Consider the following 13,355-nt stretch of genomic DNA (forward strand, 5'->3'; position numbering starts at 1 on the left):
TGAAAGAAATTTGTTTTAAATTGATATAATTACTGTGATTGTGTACTATTCGTGATCTGATAATTATTACTTAGCGTAGTTTTATTCATTAACACACCAGTGAAATTCACGGCTTTATAAACTCTCATTTGCTAAAAGGCACCGCTGGGATTCGAACCCAGGATCTCCTGTTTACTAGACAGGCGCTTTAACCAACTAAGCCACGGCGCCGCCCGGAACTCTGATGACATTAAACGGTTTAAATTCGTGACACATTGGAAGGTTTTATTATGTCATAGTGTGTAGATGATTTTCAATTTGAATTAATAGACAAGAGGAGGGGGCTGGGGATGGTATCTGGTTGGTGTCTTCAATCGGCAGAAAACACACTTCGTGATCAAGTCGGAAGTCTCCACTCTAGACAGGGAGAAGGGCTTTCCACACTCCTCACACTGAAAGGAACAATTAAAAGGGTGCTCTGCTTGTAGTTGTTAACAGTTACTTCAGGAATCAATATAAATTCATAATTGACTTTACATAGTAAAGGTTATCAAACGTTTCATCAAGTGTTCTTAACTTAAAAAGTAAGCCAACCTTTAGTACATGAAAGCCCATTCCTTGAGCTTTCCTTTTCTCAATAACTTCAGGTATCTGTTCAGAGTTTTCTATATTCCACAATCTTACAGTTGAATCCTACACAGACAGTAAAACAAACATCCAGTTGCATTACAGTGGGAAAACATTTGGAATAACAGCCACGGTTTTGTGTCGTAGCTACTAAGCTGGAAATCCAGTAACACGACTGACAGTCATGTGACAGGGTACAAAAGTGACTACGCACTGTAGGTTATTCTTGTCAATCATTTACTGAGCAGTGAGTTGGGTCATGGCTCATGACACACCTTTGAGGCAGAGGCCACCCATTTTTTGTCAGCGCTGATTGACACATCAGTCACCCAATCCAAATGTCCCTGGAAAATCAAAATTAGTAAGGAAAAGAGAAAGCTAACACATAGCAAGCTAGGCATTTCATTTGGACGAATGTGAAAAGTAGGATATGTGTTCTTGAGGAGGAGAACCAGGACAACCATCCTTCAGGTCACCTTCAAGACGAGCGTTCTGCAGAAGGCCGCCATGTCCCACACGGCAACCGTTCTGTCAAAGGCTCCCGACACCAGGACAGACGCTGGTAACATTTAATCAACAAAACAGAGCGAACACACTGTTCATCCCGTATAAAGAAGTTACATTATGGTGCAGGAGCCATAATTGGTTTTACAAAGCAAGTAGATCAACGTCAAAATTCTGGTCGTCGGTACTTACCAGGACGTAGGGTTTCATTATACACTTTCTGAAAAACACCAAATATGCCCCCCCCCCCCCCCCCCCCCCACTCACCTTAACCAAAAATACATCACAAATTCACAAGACATAAAAACAAATACTTTTATAAAATGTAACATTATAGTATTAAAAAAAAGAGAAAAATATATAGGGACTCCCAAGAAGGTCAAGACAAAGAGCTTCTCTTCCCGGTTCAAGCTTACAGTCGTTGGAGAAGACACATGAGCTGATGTTGCCTTCGTGGCCCCTGCTCAGCATGGCCCCGCCACAGGAGCGAAACGTCCCCTGATGGACATCCCACAACTGCAGGGTTTTGTCCCACGATGCACTGCAAAGTAAGTGGCCGTTGTGGTTGAAGCTGCAGCTGGAGATCACATTAGTGTGGTTGCTGGAGGGGGTGGGGTGGGGTGGGGGGGGGTGGGGGGGACAGGATGGGACTAGTTAAGGAGTGGCATAGCCTGAGAGAAACCACAGTTAGAGTGCCAAGATATACGCAAGCTTGATTGTGAGAGTTCAGAGGGACAAGCAGAAAAACATTAATGCCATGTAATTGGATGATAATGAGTGAGAAGCAAGCAAGGCTGGCGTTTGTTAGGCACACATCAAGGCAGACACGATGTAAGCCTGTCACATGACCCACAACAACGTGAACACACGGAAAATCCAACATCAAAACATGAAATCCCTTCCCAACACCACAGACTCTATTTAGCAGGGATCGACACCCAGCAACAAAGCACTACTATACTTCTTTTTTAGGTAACATGTCTAGGCTCACGGCCGGACAGCAGTGGGTCTTTCTGCTGTGAGGGGATTAGACCAGCTTCCTGTAGTGATGTCACAGATTGGGCAGCGGCATTGCCCAGGCCCAGATCAAGGCCCAGGGGTGGCCAGTGAGGAGACCGCTGCTCTCAACCACTAATAAATACACTTCCCCTCTCCTCCTCCTCCAGAGCCCATTGAAAGTGATGAATGGAATCAATGACCGCGAGAATCAATGATATGCAGATTTGTGGTAGGATAGGATAACTTAAGTGTATTGATGAAAGTATTGAGTTGCTTTGATAGTCGTGCATATAATGTGGGAGCCTTTCTTAAATAACTATTAATAATAAAAATATCTGTGTTAGAAGAGGTTTTTTTCTTTTCTTATTGGTTGAAAGTGTGTTACACTGCCTCTTATGTTGTCGAAATGTTATCAGAAGTCCTACATATAATTTGAGTCGCATCCACAATTGCACACGTAAACATCCTGATCTGAAAAATACTGAGTAGTTGTAACGCCAGTTTTCTGTACCTATTTATAGTCAGTGTGGTCTTGTTGGATACCAGGTCCCACAGTTTGATAGTTGTATCGTTAGAAACGCTGGCCACTCGCTGGCCCTGTGGATCAAACCTGCACCGAGTAATAGTCGATTTGTGGTGACCTGTGAGTAGAGAGAGACCCACAAATCACCCATCTAGTCTTGGCTGGCCTGTAGCTATAGCCAACACAGTATACAGTGTATGAAATCAACAAGGACGATTCTCACTACTGAATCACAGGTTTACCTTTAAGGTAAAAGACCCGCTCTCCTGTGTCTGTGTTTGTGAGGTAGATGGCATTCTCTTGGTCTGAGGCGGACACCACCAGCTTCCCATCGCCCGAAGCGCTGCAGGAGGTCACAAAGCCTCCATGAGGTGCTGTCCACTGCAACACACACACACACACACAGCGGGACAAGACCCGAACAGGACCTTCACCGAAACGAAAAGTACCATGGCTAATGCGAGAGATTCACGACCTTTAGTGTGAAAACCAACCCATCGTGTTTAATTACCGTTGGCCTATGCAAGGAGTGGAAATGTGTTGACAGAAGGGTAACGAGGAGGTGAGTGTGGAAGTGTGAGGGGATTAACTGAATGGATTTACTATTATCTTTCCTGTCTCTAGGTCCCAGGCAACGAGGGTTTTGTCCAACGAAGCTGTAATGAACCTGTTGGGATGAGAAAGACAGAGGAATCGCTAATCACTTAATTAAACACAAAGCAGCTGTCCCAAGAAATAGGATTCAATGAGCAGCTATGTGGGAACATAAGGGGCACTGTAGCATTGCCAGTGAATTGTAATCAGTGAATTCTTTTGTGGTTATGGAGAGACTACATTTCTGGGCAACCCATGGATACAGTTCACTGAGCGAGCTCGACTACCAGGGTTACCTGGCAACCGTGTCTGTGCCGGTGGAGAGCACAAACAAAGAGCCAGAAAAAGAAGACAGAAAAGGGGGCTGGAAGATGTGATTGGAGACCTGTGTTTATGACCATGGGGAGTCACACACACAAAGCATTTGACTCCAGTTGCTAATAATGTTGTTGTGAATTGGTTCAATCTGCCAAAATGCTACAATTCAGATGGAAAACACGCTCTAGAAATACATAGAAAGGAGAATTATACTTTTGTACTGCATTGAATTAGTCGATTTGTTGACAGGCATTCTGGCAAGGAGATTAATTCAGCAGCATGTGATGTTCCAGGGAGCAAAGGATTTGCATCGGGAATATTGTTTATTCATGAGGCATACTGATTTTAATTTACATACAAACAAGGGCTCTGTTCGTGGGCTTCAGACAGTATCATGCCAGGTAGCTTACCTGTTCTTCTTCGGAACCAAGGTACACTCAGTGATGGGGGATTTATGCCCACCGTTGAAAACCTGTAGGGAGGTCCCAGTATCAGAATCCTGCAAGGGGTCAAAGAAGTTGGTTATGCTTCGTGCTAGCTTCGGCTACGCCTGTATTCCAGATGGTGCCATGGATCAATAGCAATAAACTACATATATCATACCCTCAAGTAACAGGAAAGGCCTACTGTGCAATGTGTGAGTTTTTATTCATTTAGCAGTTTTTATCCCAAAAACGACATGGAGTACCAGGGATTTGAACCTGCAACCTCATAATCTGCAGTTGAGCACTCTCACCACTGAGATTTACCCCTCCTCAAAGAGAATTAGTTTGTTCATCCCAATAAAATTATTCCGATAGCTGTGTCTGAGGTAATAGGATTATAATTTGTCTCAGTGCGATATTGCTTTGACGTGCTTGTAATTACCCCGCGAGGCATACCCAGAGTGTAGCAGTCTTGTCGTGGGAGCTGGTCAGGATTCTCGTGTCATCAAAACAGAAGTGACAGTTGCTGACTGCATCTGTATGACCCCTGAATACCTTGATGGGAATCTGCAGCGAAATTAATCAAACAATCACATGGCTACCCATTACAACGGTTGTCAATTTGCCAGTTAATCTCAAAATGTTGGAAGTGCAATAATGAGAATGTCCATCATGGAAAACAGTGCTTCCCTTTCCAATTACAACTCAATCAATAACCCATCTGTTCAGACTACGCCCCTGTCAGAAATGTCAAGTTTGGTTGAAGTTTGGCCACCTGCCAGAACTGGTGCACTGCTGCTATCCGTGCATGTTGGACAGATGGTGAAATTTCACACGGCAGAATGCACCTACTAAGCTCTTTCCGTTTTAATGTTTACCAGCAGGTTTTATCTGGAAAACGCTTTGCTAGCTAGGGCTAGCTGACAAATTCGGGTTACCTGGGAAAGCGCTTCATGCTCCCAAAGCGAAACACTCTTTTCTTGCTCCTTACTGTCATCCTTGTTCTCGTCATTTGTTTCATCGAGCGACAAAGGGTCGATATTTTTCAAAGCCATTTATTTCTTATTGCGGAACAATCGGATAGAGTATCGCTGTTTAGTTTCCATAAATAGTACTTGTATCAAGGTAGTCAAGTTCACTCCAAAGTTTGCTACCCCAGGGGGCGGGTTACTATGGTAACATTGGAAGAACACAGATCGAGGCAACCGTGTAAGCAGGTGGTCACAGTTAAATGCAATTTACTCTTCCATAGGCTATGAATTGAACAGACTGTTTGAATTGAACAGACATTATTTGTTTGAATTGAACAGACATTATTTGCTCTATCTGTAAAACAATGTAGTAGCTAGTATTGGGAGCAAGTTGTTAAAACAAAACCTTTTCATAAAAAAACAGCAACACAGAAAAAAAACACTTCGTAATGACAAAATCAGCTATTATTTATTATTAAGGGGACGACAAGAATGCTTGACAAAAAAAATCAGTCATAAAATATTTTTTTCTCATGCTCATTATTCTCATTACATGAGAATCGCATGGCAAATGTATGTCCTTATGTATTGAACAATAAAGGATTCAAAGTACAAACATCAGTAGTCCTCACAGAGGACAGATTGTCCCTCCAGAGATTCAGGTTCACTTCTGCCCACTGATGTTTTTCAACCTGGAACAGAAAGAAAAGACAATATATTTAAAGTTAAAACAAAGCACGGTAGAAATACAACTGCATTTCCTAGAATCCTTTCGGGCTACAGCTAGTGATGACCTATGACCTTTTGAGCAGCTCTTCTGTAGACGGCCCCCCAGAGTCTCCGTCTTCTTCACTGTCCGTTTCGCTTTCGTCAGAGGAGCTGATGACGATCACCTCCTTCTTATTCTTCTTCTTCCCTTTGTGTTTTTGCTTCTTGTTCTTCTTCTTCTGCTGTAAAAGAGAAGACGGAAATGTAAGGGAGAGAGAGAGAGGGGGAAGACATGCAGAAATGGTCCGAGCCAGGGTCAAACCCGGGGAGCCTCAGCTGGTACGCTACGCGTCCTAACCAGTGAGGTACCGGGGCGGGGGTACCAGGGTGACCCAGGATGAACCTCTTTTCCGACGTACCTTTTTCTCCTTCTTGTGTTTGTGCACCTTCTTGGCTTTGTGTTTCTCCTTGCACTTCTTCTTGTGTTTCACCTGCTTCGCAGAGGGACTCAAGGATGGCCGGCTCCCTTCAGCTAAACGTGAACAAAAGAACCCACGTCTGGTTATATAAATCTTGATCGAAAATGTTTCACATGTACAGACTCACGTACACTACAGCAGGGGAGTAGGTTTCATTATAAAAGCCTCTTTTTGAATACAGAAAGAAAAGGAAATAATATTTAAACAGCCATGTACCCAGTTATATATATTTTCTGGTTCCATTTGAAAAGAAACCTATGCCCCTGCACAGCAGAAACGTTTTTATAATAAATAACAAATAATAAATCATACTTTTTATGGATGAAGGGGGTGGGAGTCGGGGGCCAAACTCCTCCTCTTCCTGTGTCGGAGGGGGAGGGGCAGAGGCAGCAGGAGCGGAGCCAGCAGGGGCTGTCTGCGCTTTGGTGGAGGTCAGCTCTTGAATAAGGACAAGCAACACAGGGTTAAACACTGTCGTCATCTATTCACCAACTTTCCAATATTCTCTTCAAGCTTCACCTAGACTAACTATTCTTTTGCAGGCATCAAAAGAAGCACTTAGGATGGGTGACTCACAAAATTGTTTGATTTTGCTGCTCTGTACCATGCACGATTTTAATTGAGATGTTATTGTTGCACTGTGGTTAAGATACTATCACTGTTGTTCACTGAGCCTGGTAGCTGAGATGTGGTTACCTTGCGAGGTGTTTAGTAAATACAGATTGTTCCTTGACCCTGACCAACGAAAGAACTACGGAAGTAGAACCATAGAACCAATGGACTTCTGATACATCTTCTGTTCTACTTTCTATAGGAACTATTTGTACGTCGTTTTGGATAAAAGTGTTACGCTAATCTATGAATTCTCGCCAGGATTTGGAAGAAAGAGCAGTGAGCTTTGTGTCACATCACCTGTGTGGTCGGACTTGGCCTGCGTCCGTGATGAGGCAGCGGCAGTTTTGTTGTTGATGTTGAACAGGCTGTCCAGTACAGAGTCAGCCGTGCCTCGCCCGCCCTCTCCCTCCTCCTCCTTTTCCTCCTCCTCCTCCTCAGACGAGGATGACTTCTCGTCTGAAGAACTGACAAAGATGGCTTTGAACAGGTCCATGGATGGCCTGCTCTCTTCCTCCTCCTCCTCCTCCTCCTCCTTCCCAGCTTCCTGCTGTTCCTGTTCCTGTGGAACGACAGTGAGGACAGCACAGGGTTGCAGAACATCACTGCTCACACAGCAGCAGAACCATACAAAACATAAGCGCCTTGGGGGTCAGATGGCTGAGCGGTTAGGGAATCGGGCTATTAATCAGAAGGTTGTTGGTTTAATTCCCGGCCGTACAAACAATGACCTTGTGTCCTTGGGCAAGGCACTTCACCCTACTTGCCTCGAGGAGAATGTCCCTGTACTTACTGTAAGTCGCTCTGGATAAGAGTGTCTGCTAAATGACTAAATGTAAATGTTAACATATGCGACCCGAAAACCAAGTAATCACACTGTTTCGCTGCAACATTGTCTTTACCTTTTGCACGTCAACATAAACTTGCATAGGAGCCAAATTCAGCTATCCACCATCATGCACTCAAGTTAGCCAAAGCTGGTTCACCCTAGGCGCCCATGAAGAATTCACAACCGCAAAAACACGCAAAGGCTAACCGGGTAACCCGATCGACTGTTTCTCAACCCTACTACAAGGACAGACACAACGCAGGACGTTAGCGGTACCTTGGTGGTGGGGTCTGGTGTTGAGGCTGAGGCGGCTGGATCGTCCTGGGCCCCGGAGGCCGCGGAGGCCCCAGAGGCCGCGGAGGCCCCAGAGGCCGCGGAGGCCTCGCTACGAGCCGCGCTGAGGAACTGGCTGAGAGGATCCTTCTCTTCCTCCGCCTTGACAGACTGGTCCCACCTGGACCTCTTCCCAGGCTCTGAGGGCTTGGAAGAGGCTTAGAGGAGACAGAAACAGAGCTATAGGATTACTAGACGATGTACACGTTGGACATGCTAACACCATCAACTCGTGTTCGGTTTAGGAACGAAACACGGTTAGCTTGAGCCGAGGGCAAGGCGAGGCGGGGGCGAGCGAGGTTCTCTTCTGTACCTGGTGGAGGAGGCCCAGCGGCGGGCGTAGGACTGTCCAACACCGTCAGGAAGTTGAAGACGGAGAATTTATCCCTCTTTACTTTGGGCATCCCCACAATTCCAGATCTGGGGAAACCAACGACAGAACAGTTAAGGCAAGTATTTTACATGGGCGTGTGGTTTTGCGTGTTTTCCTGTGTGTGTTTTCCTGTGTGTATATGTGTGCGTTTTCCTGTGTGTGTGTCTTACCCAGGGTAAGGGTCAGGGATGTTGAACCTCTTGCAGAGTAGTGTGTCAGGGTGCCACTCAAACGTGTCCCTGGTGAGCTTGCCAAACATCTTCATCTTCACGGCTGCCTGCTTGTCATCCACATCGTTCTGAACACGGAGACACAAACGTGCAGAAAAGAGGAATGCTACAAAACGTACTCAGAACTAAACGGGCAAAGACCAATGGTGGTCAATATTTATCTGTGCCAAAGTAAGATAAACAATTCAGAAAAACTCAAAATCATTAAAAGGTCTGTACTTTACAGATATGGACTTCCCATTAAAAGATTTTACTGTCATTCTTATACTACTTGAACAGTTAAAATTATGCTATGTCATTTTTTGGTGCATATCACCTCTCCTTCCTCCTGCAGAGAGAAACAATATATTGGTCCCATGAACAGACTATACTGTCATTGTTATACGACTTGAAAAGTTACTATTTTGCTGTGTCATGCACATCATGCATCTCCTCTCTTTCCTGCAGACATAGCTTCGCTCTTGGTCACATATACCAACTTTACAGTTGATGCTAATAGCACAGCAACTTGCTACACCAATTGAACAGCTAAGATTTCGCTGTGTGATGCTTTGGCGCTCATCCCTTCCATCCCTTTCTCCTGCAGAGGCAGTCTACCTCTTGGTCACGGGTCACTTCCACCTTGTCCCCGACCTCCTCGGTTTTCCCCCGGGTGAAGCGAGAGGACAGGGAGGAGCTACTGGGCTTGTAGAGGAGGGCGGCACGGACAAACTCGTCCCTCTCCCGGCCCCTCTCCCACTCTGTCATGCCCGGGTCCAGACTCTGTTCAAGAGCATCTAAGGACGACGAAGGGAACAAGAGACGCAGTCATGCTCCAGTTCGACACTCCTTTCCTATCTAGTAGTAGTAGGCGGGGACATATACTGTAAATACTAGGTACTGTATTTGTTCCGACAGAGAAATACTATAAAGATTCTAGTCAAAGGCAAAAGTATCCACCTTTGTCTCCCTGTTTGATCTGGTTGATGTAGAGCTCATAGCGCGCCTGCTTGCTGGGGTTCTTCTCGAAGGGCTTGAAGGCCTGTCCGGCCTGGGCCTGGGCAGTGGGGCCGCTCCAGGCTGCAGTCACAGCCTGGTGCTCCTGCTCCCCAGGGGGCTGGAACCTTCCGGCCATGGCCTTCTGGGCCGAGGCCCTGGCCGCCGCGGCCGCCACGCCGGCAGACACCATGGCGGAGTGTGACCCCGCCGAGGGGACGGAGCTGGCAGGTCCTAGTCCGCTGGAGGGTGTGGTGGCGGCGGTGGTGTTGCGTAGAGAGACAAGTTTCTCTCTGTCCTCTGATTTTAGAAGGTCGAACACAGAGCTGGGTCCTGTGAAGAGCAAGGCTGATGGATGAGATAGAAATGATACGCATGCACGCCTGTGCAGGTGCACGCTCTTGCGCATACACACACACACACACTAACACCAGCTCACACACACATATACCTGCTCACACACAGCTGATGTACCTTGCAGTGCTGACTCCCCCAGCATATCCCTCCGGTGGGCTGAGTCTAGCTGGTACCGGCCTATGGGCTGGCTCTGCTCCTGGGCCATGTGGCCCCTGGAGGTCTTCAAGGCCTGGGCCACGATGGGGCTGACGCTGGACATATCCACCACCGGACGGAAGTAGTGCACTGGCCGGAAGTCCCTGGGCAGGATGGGAGGGGGGAAGATCTGGAGGGAGGGATGGAGGGAGGGTGCAGACAGAAAACCAAACAGACCAGGTGAGGGGAAAGGTTTGTCAAGATCAGACATTTTGTGAGAAGGAAGGAGCAGAAAGAACTTACTTTTCTTTCCTTTTCAGTCCCTGAGGACAGGGTGAATCCTTCCAGAATTTTACCAATGTAAGAGGCATCTCTGCTGTAGTCTGAAACAGATTTAGCACAGTATTCAATTAAGAGATCGTTGTAAACTCTTAATTGAATCTCAATTAAGATCAAGTTGAAACTCAAACAATGACACCTGTACACACTCATTTGAACCCCACGGAATTTCAACCCTAAAATGTCATCACACACCCTTCTTTTTCTTGTACTGTTGGGGGGCGGTCCAGCCATACAGGCCGTCCCCTGGCTCCTCCCCTCCCAGCACCTTGTCGTAGTTGGACATGGTGTCGCGGTGGTAGATGTCGTCATCGTCATCCTCCATGGCTCCCACTCCGAACGCCTGTTGGTGACACACAAGGTATTGAGTCACACACCGGCTGACCAATCACAAACAGAACCCAGAGCCTCATGGTCCAACCAGAGGCCAGAACCAAGACTTCCAATCCAACTATGAGAAACAAAGTACATGTGGTCAGAAAGACACAGTACTAGAACACAAACTCCCTGTAGGGGATAAGTTCAGCTTAGAGGTAGAGCACGGCATGTGACCGTACTTCAAGAGGCCCCAGGTTCAAATCTCTGTACGTCTTTTTATCCAACGTGTCTGGTAAAACAGTGATCACCTGTCCAGCCACTCCGCCCCTGCGTTTGGGCCCCTGCCGGTTGTCGCCGAACAGGCTGCTGGCTCTGTCTGAGTCCATGGTGAACAGGTTGATATTGCTCGACCCACCGCCCCCCATCAGCGCCTGCTGTGGGTTCAGGCCTTGGTAGCCCAGCCCTTTCACGTCCACCTTGGGGGTGAAGTCAATCGGAACGACGTCCTTGGGGGCAAAGGTCACATCCACTGGGGCAAACTCGCCATCGTTCTCCTGTAGGTTAGCAGATTTCTTCACATTTTATTACGTTAATTATTCATAGTAATGTCAATGGTAATATTAATAATGTTCAAGAGTAAACTGTCAATTGTGTTAGTAAGCCGTTACAAGTAACGCTTACCTCAGATTCTTCTGAGCCGTTTGGTGGCAAAACACATCCATAGCCTCTTCTAGCTGGTTCTGTGAGCACAAGGAGTTTTTAAGAGCTCTGCCTTCTTTAACCTGAGATTATAGATAATCATCGGTCAAGCTGAATGTGTAGCGACATGGCTGGTATCAGCATCAGGAGGGAAAACCTACCCTCCTTCTGCCGAAGAGCCTTCCTCTTGACCCGTGGCCCCACCCCCTGGCCGTCCTTCCACCCCATCTTCCTCAGTAGCTCCACCCCCATGGACGACCTACCAATCACAGCAGCAACAATGCTGACCAGTTAGGGAAGTCCCTGCAGCATCTTCACACTGATCACAACAAAGCTTTTATAACATGTGAAGTGATCATAACAACAAAGGCTTTCAAATATGAAGCTTGTTTATTACTTGGCTGGAGAGACCAGATCTTCCAGAAGTGTGTCACCAGGTATGGGGGCAGACATGGAGGTGATAGCCCTGGCCTTGTCCCTGATCTGATCCCTTCTCCTGGATGCAAATTCATCTGTGGTTGTGATCTCTCTGGGTGCGATACCATGCTCCCCAAGGTCCTGGAATTATCAATAACACGAGGAGAGTAAGAGATACCATTCAGTAAATAGCATAACTGACTTTGTTATGAGTCTAGGGTGACAATTGCTTTGTCTGGCAGGGTCATTTATTTTTTGTAATACTTGCGTACCTCATCGTCCATGAAGTCTTCCGGCCTGGCATTTTTTTTCTCCGCTTTTTGCTGTCTGGATGAAAGAAAGGTCGAAGGTGTCCACCCTGCAGAAGGAAACGATTCGTTGCTATCATCCTATTCGGTATGTTTCGCTACTAATTCGTGCTTCCGATGACATGTAACGGTCTGAACAAACCTTCTTTGGTGCCGACAGTGTTGAAGTAGCCCGCGGAGAAGCCTCCGGTGAAGGCTCCGTGAAACCTCTGGTAGCGACCCTTCTCATCCTTCACCGTCTGGTCGTGCAATGGAACTGGCCTTTTCAGGGGCTCGTCTGCAGAACATGCATCACGATTACATTGCACAGTGTATTCATCAAAATGACATGCTCTGTGCTAAAAGATGATCATTTCAACTCCCTTTCTGTGACTATCTAGGTCAACTAACTGGGCATTTCCACAAGTTTGGTTTGGGGCAGCTGGCTAGGTAACTTAAGGGACATTCCGACGAGAGTCAGTGTTCCGACTGTCCCACTGTCCTACAACTGTATGAACTGGGTCAGTATCAGTGGATGGTCTGCGGGTTAGCTTACTGGCTAAGTAGAGAGCTACTAGTCTAGGGCGGTGAGTATGGACAGTGATATTTATCCTGACAATTAATCACTATTAGAACAGGCATGGGAAAACACATAATCTGATGCACTATTAACACGTTCTTACCTTCCTCGAGAGGCTCTAAAGGTATGCCATAAGTCACAAAATCCTCATCGTTGTCGCTGTCGGACGCCATGTTTGTTTCACTTGTTTCGCTAACTACGGATGCCCATTAGGTCATGAACGTTTTTTCCGAACCTTGCTAAACGAGTTTTCGATAAAAATTGCGAGTTTCCCCCCCCCCGTACCTTGTCTGCCTGAGCGTGGCATAGGTGGTCTCAGCCTCAGGCCTTGCATATCCTATAACGACTTTATATATGTATATTTGGTGGCCAAGCCGCGAAGCGGCGAAGCCACCTTAAGTGTTTCTACGTATTCTTATTATTATTGGTGGCCAAGCCGCGAAGCGGCGAAGCCACCTTAAGTGTTTCTACGTATTCTTATTATTAGGGGCCAAGCAGCGAAGCTGCGAGGCACCTATTGTAATTGGTAGTATTATTATTATTATTATTCGTAAGACTGGTTGTCTATGGCAGCCCCTAGAAGCGCTTGGTCGAAAGTTGTGAAATTTGGTACACTCATTAGGGAAAGTCCCCTGGTCCAAGTCACAAAGTTTCATGTCCCATACTTTGGCACTCTTGCGCCACCAACGGGTCAAAGTTGGAGTTGTGTTTACACACGCAACTTTTGAACCGTATGTCCCATTT

General features: G+C 46.5%; 2 protein-coding genes and 1 non-coding gene across 4 annotated transcripts; all 3 read right to left on the bottom strand.

Annotated features, from left to right (window-relative positions):
• Nucleotides 1–75: 75 nt before the first annotated feature.
• LOC124488310 (WD repeat-containing protein 88-like) lies at nucleotides 76–5,408 on the bottom strand. The gene is made up of 11 exons (XM_047050950.1): nucleotides 4,908–5,408; nucleotides 4,426–4,536; nucleotides 3,955–4,043; nucleotides 3,236–3,299; nucleotides 2,875–3,013; nucleotides 2,621–2,750; nucleotides 1,527–1,711; nucleotides 1,083–1,165; nucleotides 882–950; nucleotides 574–672; nucleotides 76–431 (listed from the first exon to the last, which is right to left on the bottom strand). Exons 1-11 carry the CDS (start codon nucleotides 5,022–5,024, stop codon nucleotides 303–305), a joined length of 1,215 nt encoding a protein of 404 aa, XP_046906906.1. The 5' UTR covers nucleotides 5,025–5,408; the 3' UTR covers nucleotides 76–302.
• On the bottom strand, nucleotides 137–210 carry trnat-agu. The gene has a single exon. It is a non-coding gene; the product is annotated as a tRNA-Thr (tRNA).
• Nucleotides 5,389–12,869, bottom strand: gpatch1 (G patch domain containing 1). Of its 2 annotated transcripts, none has more exons than XM_047050948.1 (20): nucleotides 12,715–12,869; nucleotides 12,195–12,329; nucleotides 12,017–12,102; nucleotides 11,725–11,885; nucleotides 11,489–11,586; nucleotides 11,310–11,368; nucleotides 10,937–11,200; nucleotides 10,506–10,653; nucleotides 10,275–10,354; nucleotides 9,954–10,161; nucleotides 9,444–9,812; nucleotides 9,102–9,280; nucleotides 8,445–8,572; nucleotides 8,215–8,321; nucleotides 7,845–8,059; nucleotides 7,040–7,301; nucleotides 6,440–6,565; nucleotides 6,068–6,180; nucleotides 5,742–5,890; nucleotides 5,389–5,632 (listed from the first exon to the last, which is right to left on the bottom strand). In XM_047050948.1, the coding sequence occupies exons 1-20, from the start codon at nucleotides 12,782–12,784 to the stop codon at nucleotides 5,605–5,607; spliced, it is 2,985 nt and encodes a 994-aa protein (XP_046906904.1). In that variant the 5' UTR covers nucleotides 12,785–12,869; the 3' UTR covers nucleotides 5,389–5,604. The 2 variants fall into 2 exon arrangements, with proteins under 2 accessions (XP_046906904.1, XP_046906905.1); XM_047050949.1 differs by having other exon boundaries at nucleotides 10,937–11,182; nucleotides 12,715–12,867.
• Between the last annotated feature and the right edge of the window lie 486 nt (nucleotides 12,870–13,355).

This window comes from Hypomesus transpacificus, unplaced genomic scaffold (genome assembly GCF_021917145.1).
Source record: "Hypomesus transpacificus isolate Combined female unplaced genomic scaffold, fHypTra1 scaffold_132, whole genome shotgun sequence".
Taxonomy (NCBI): Eukaryota; Metazoa; Chordata; class Actinopteri; order Osmeriformes; family Osmeridae; genus Hypomesus; species Hypomesus transpacificus.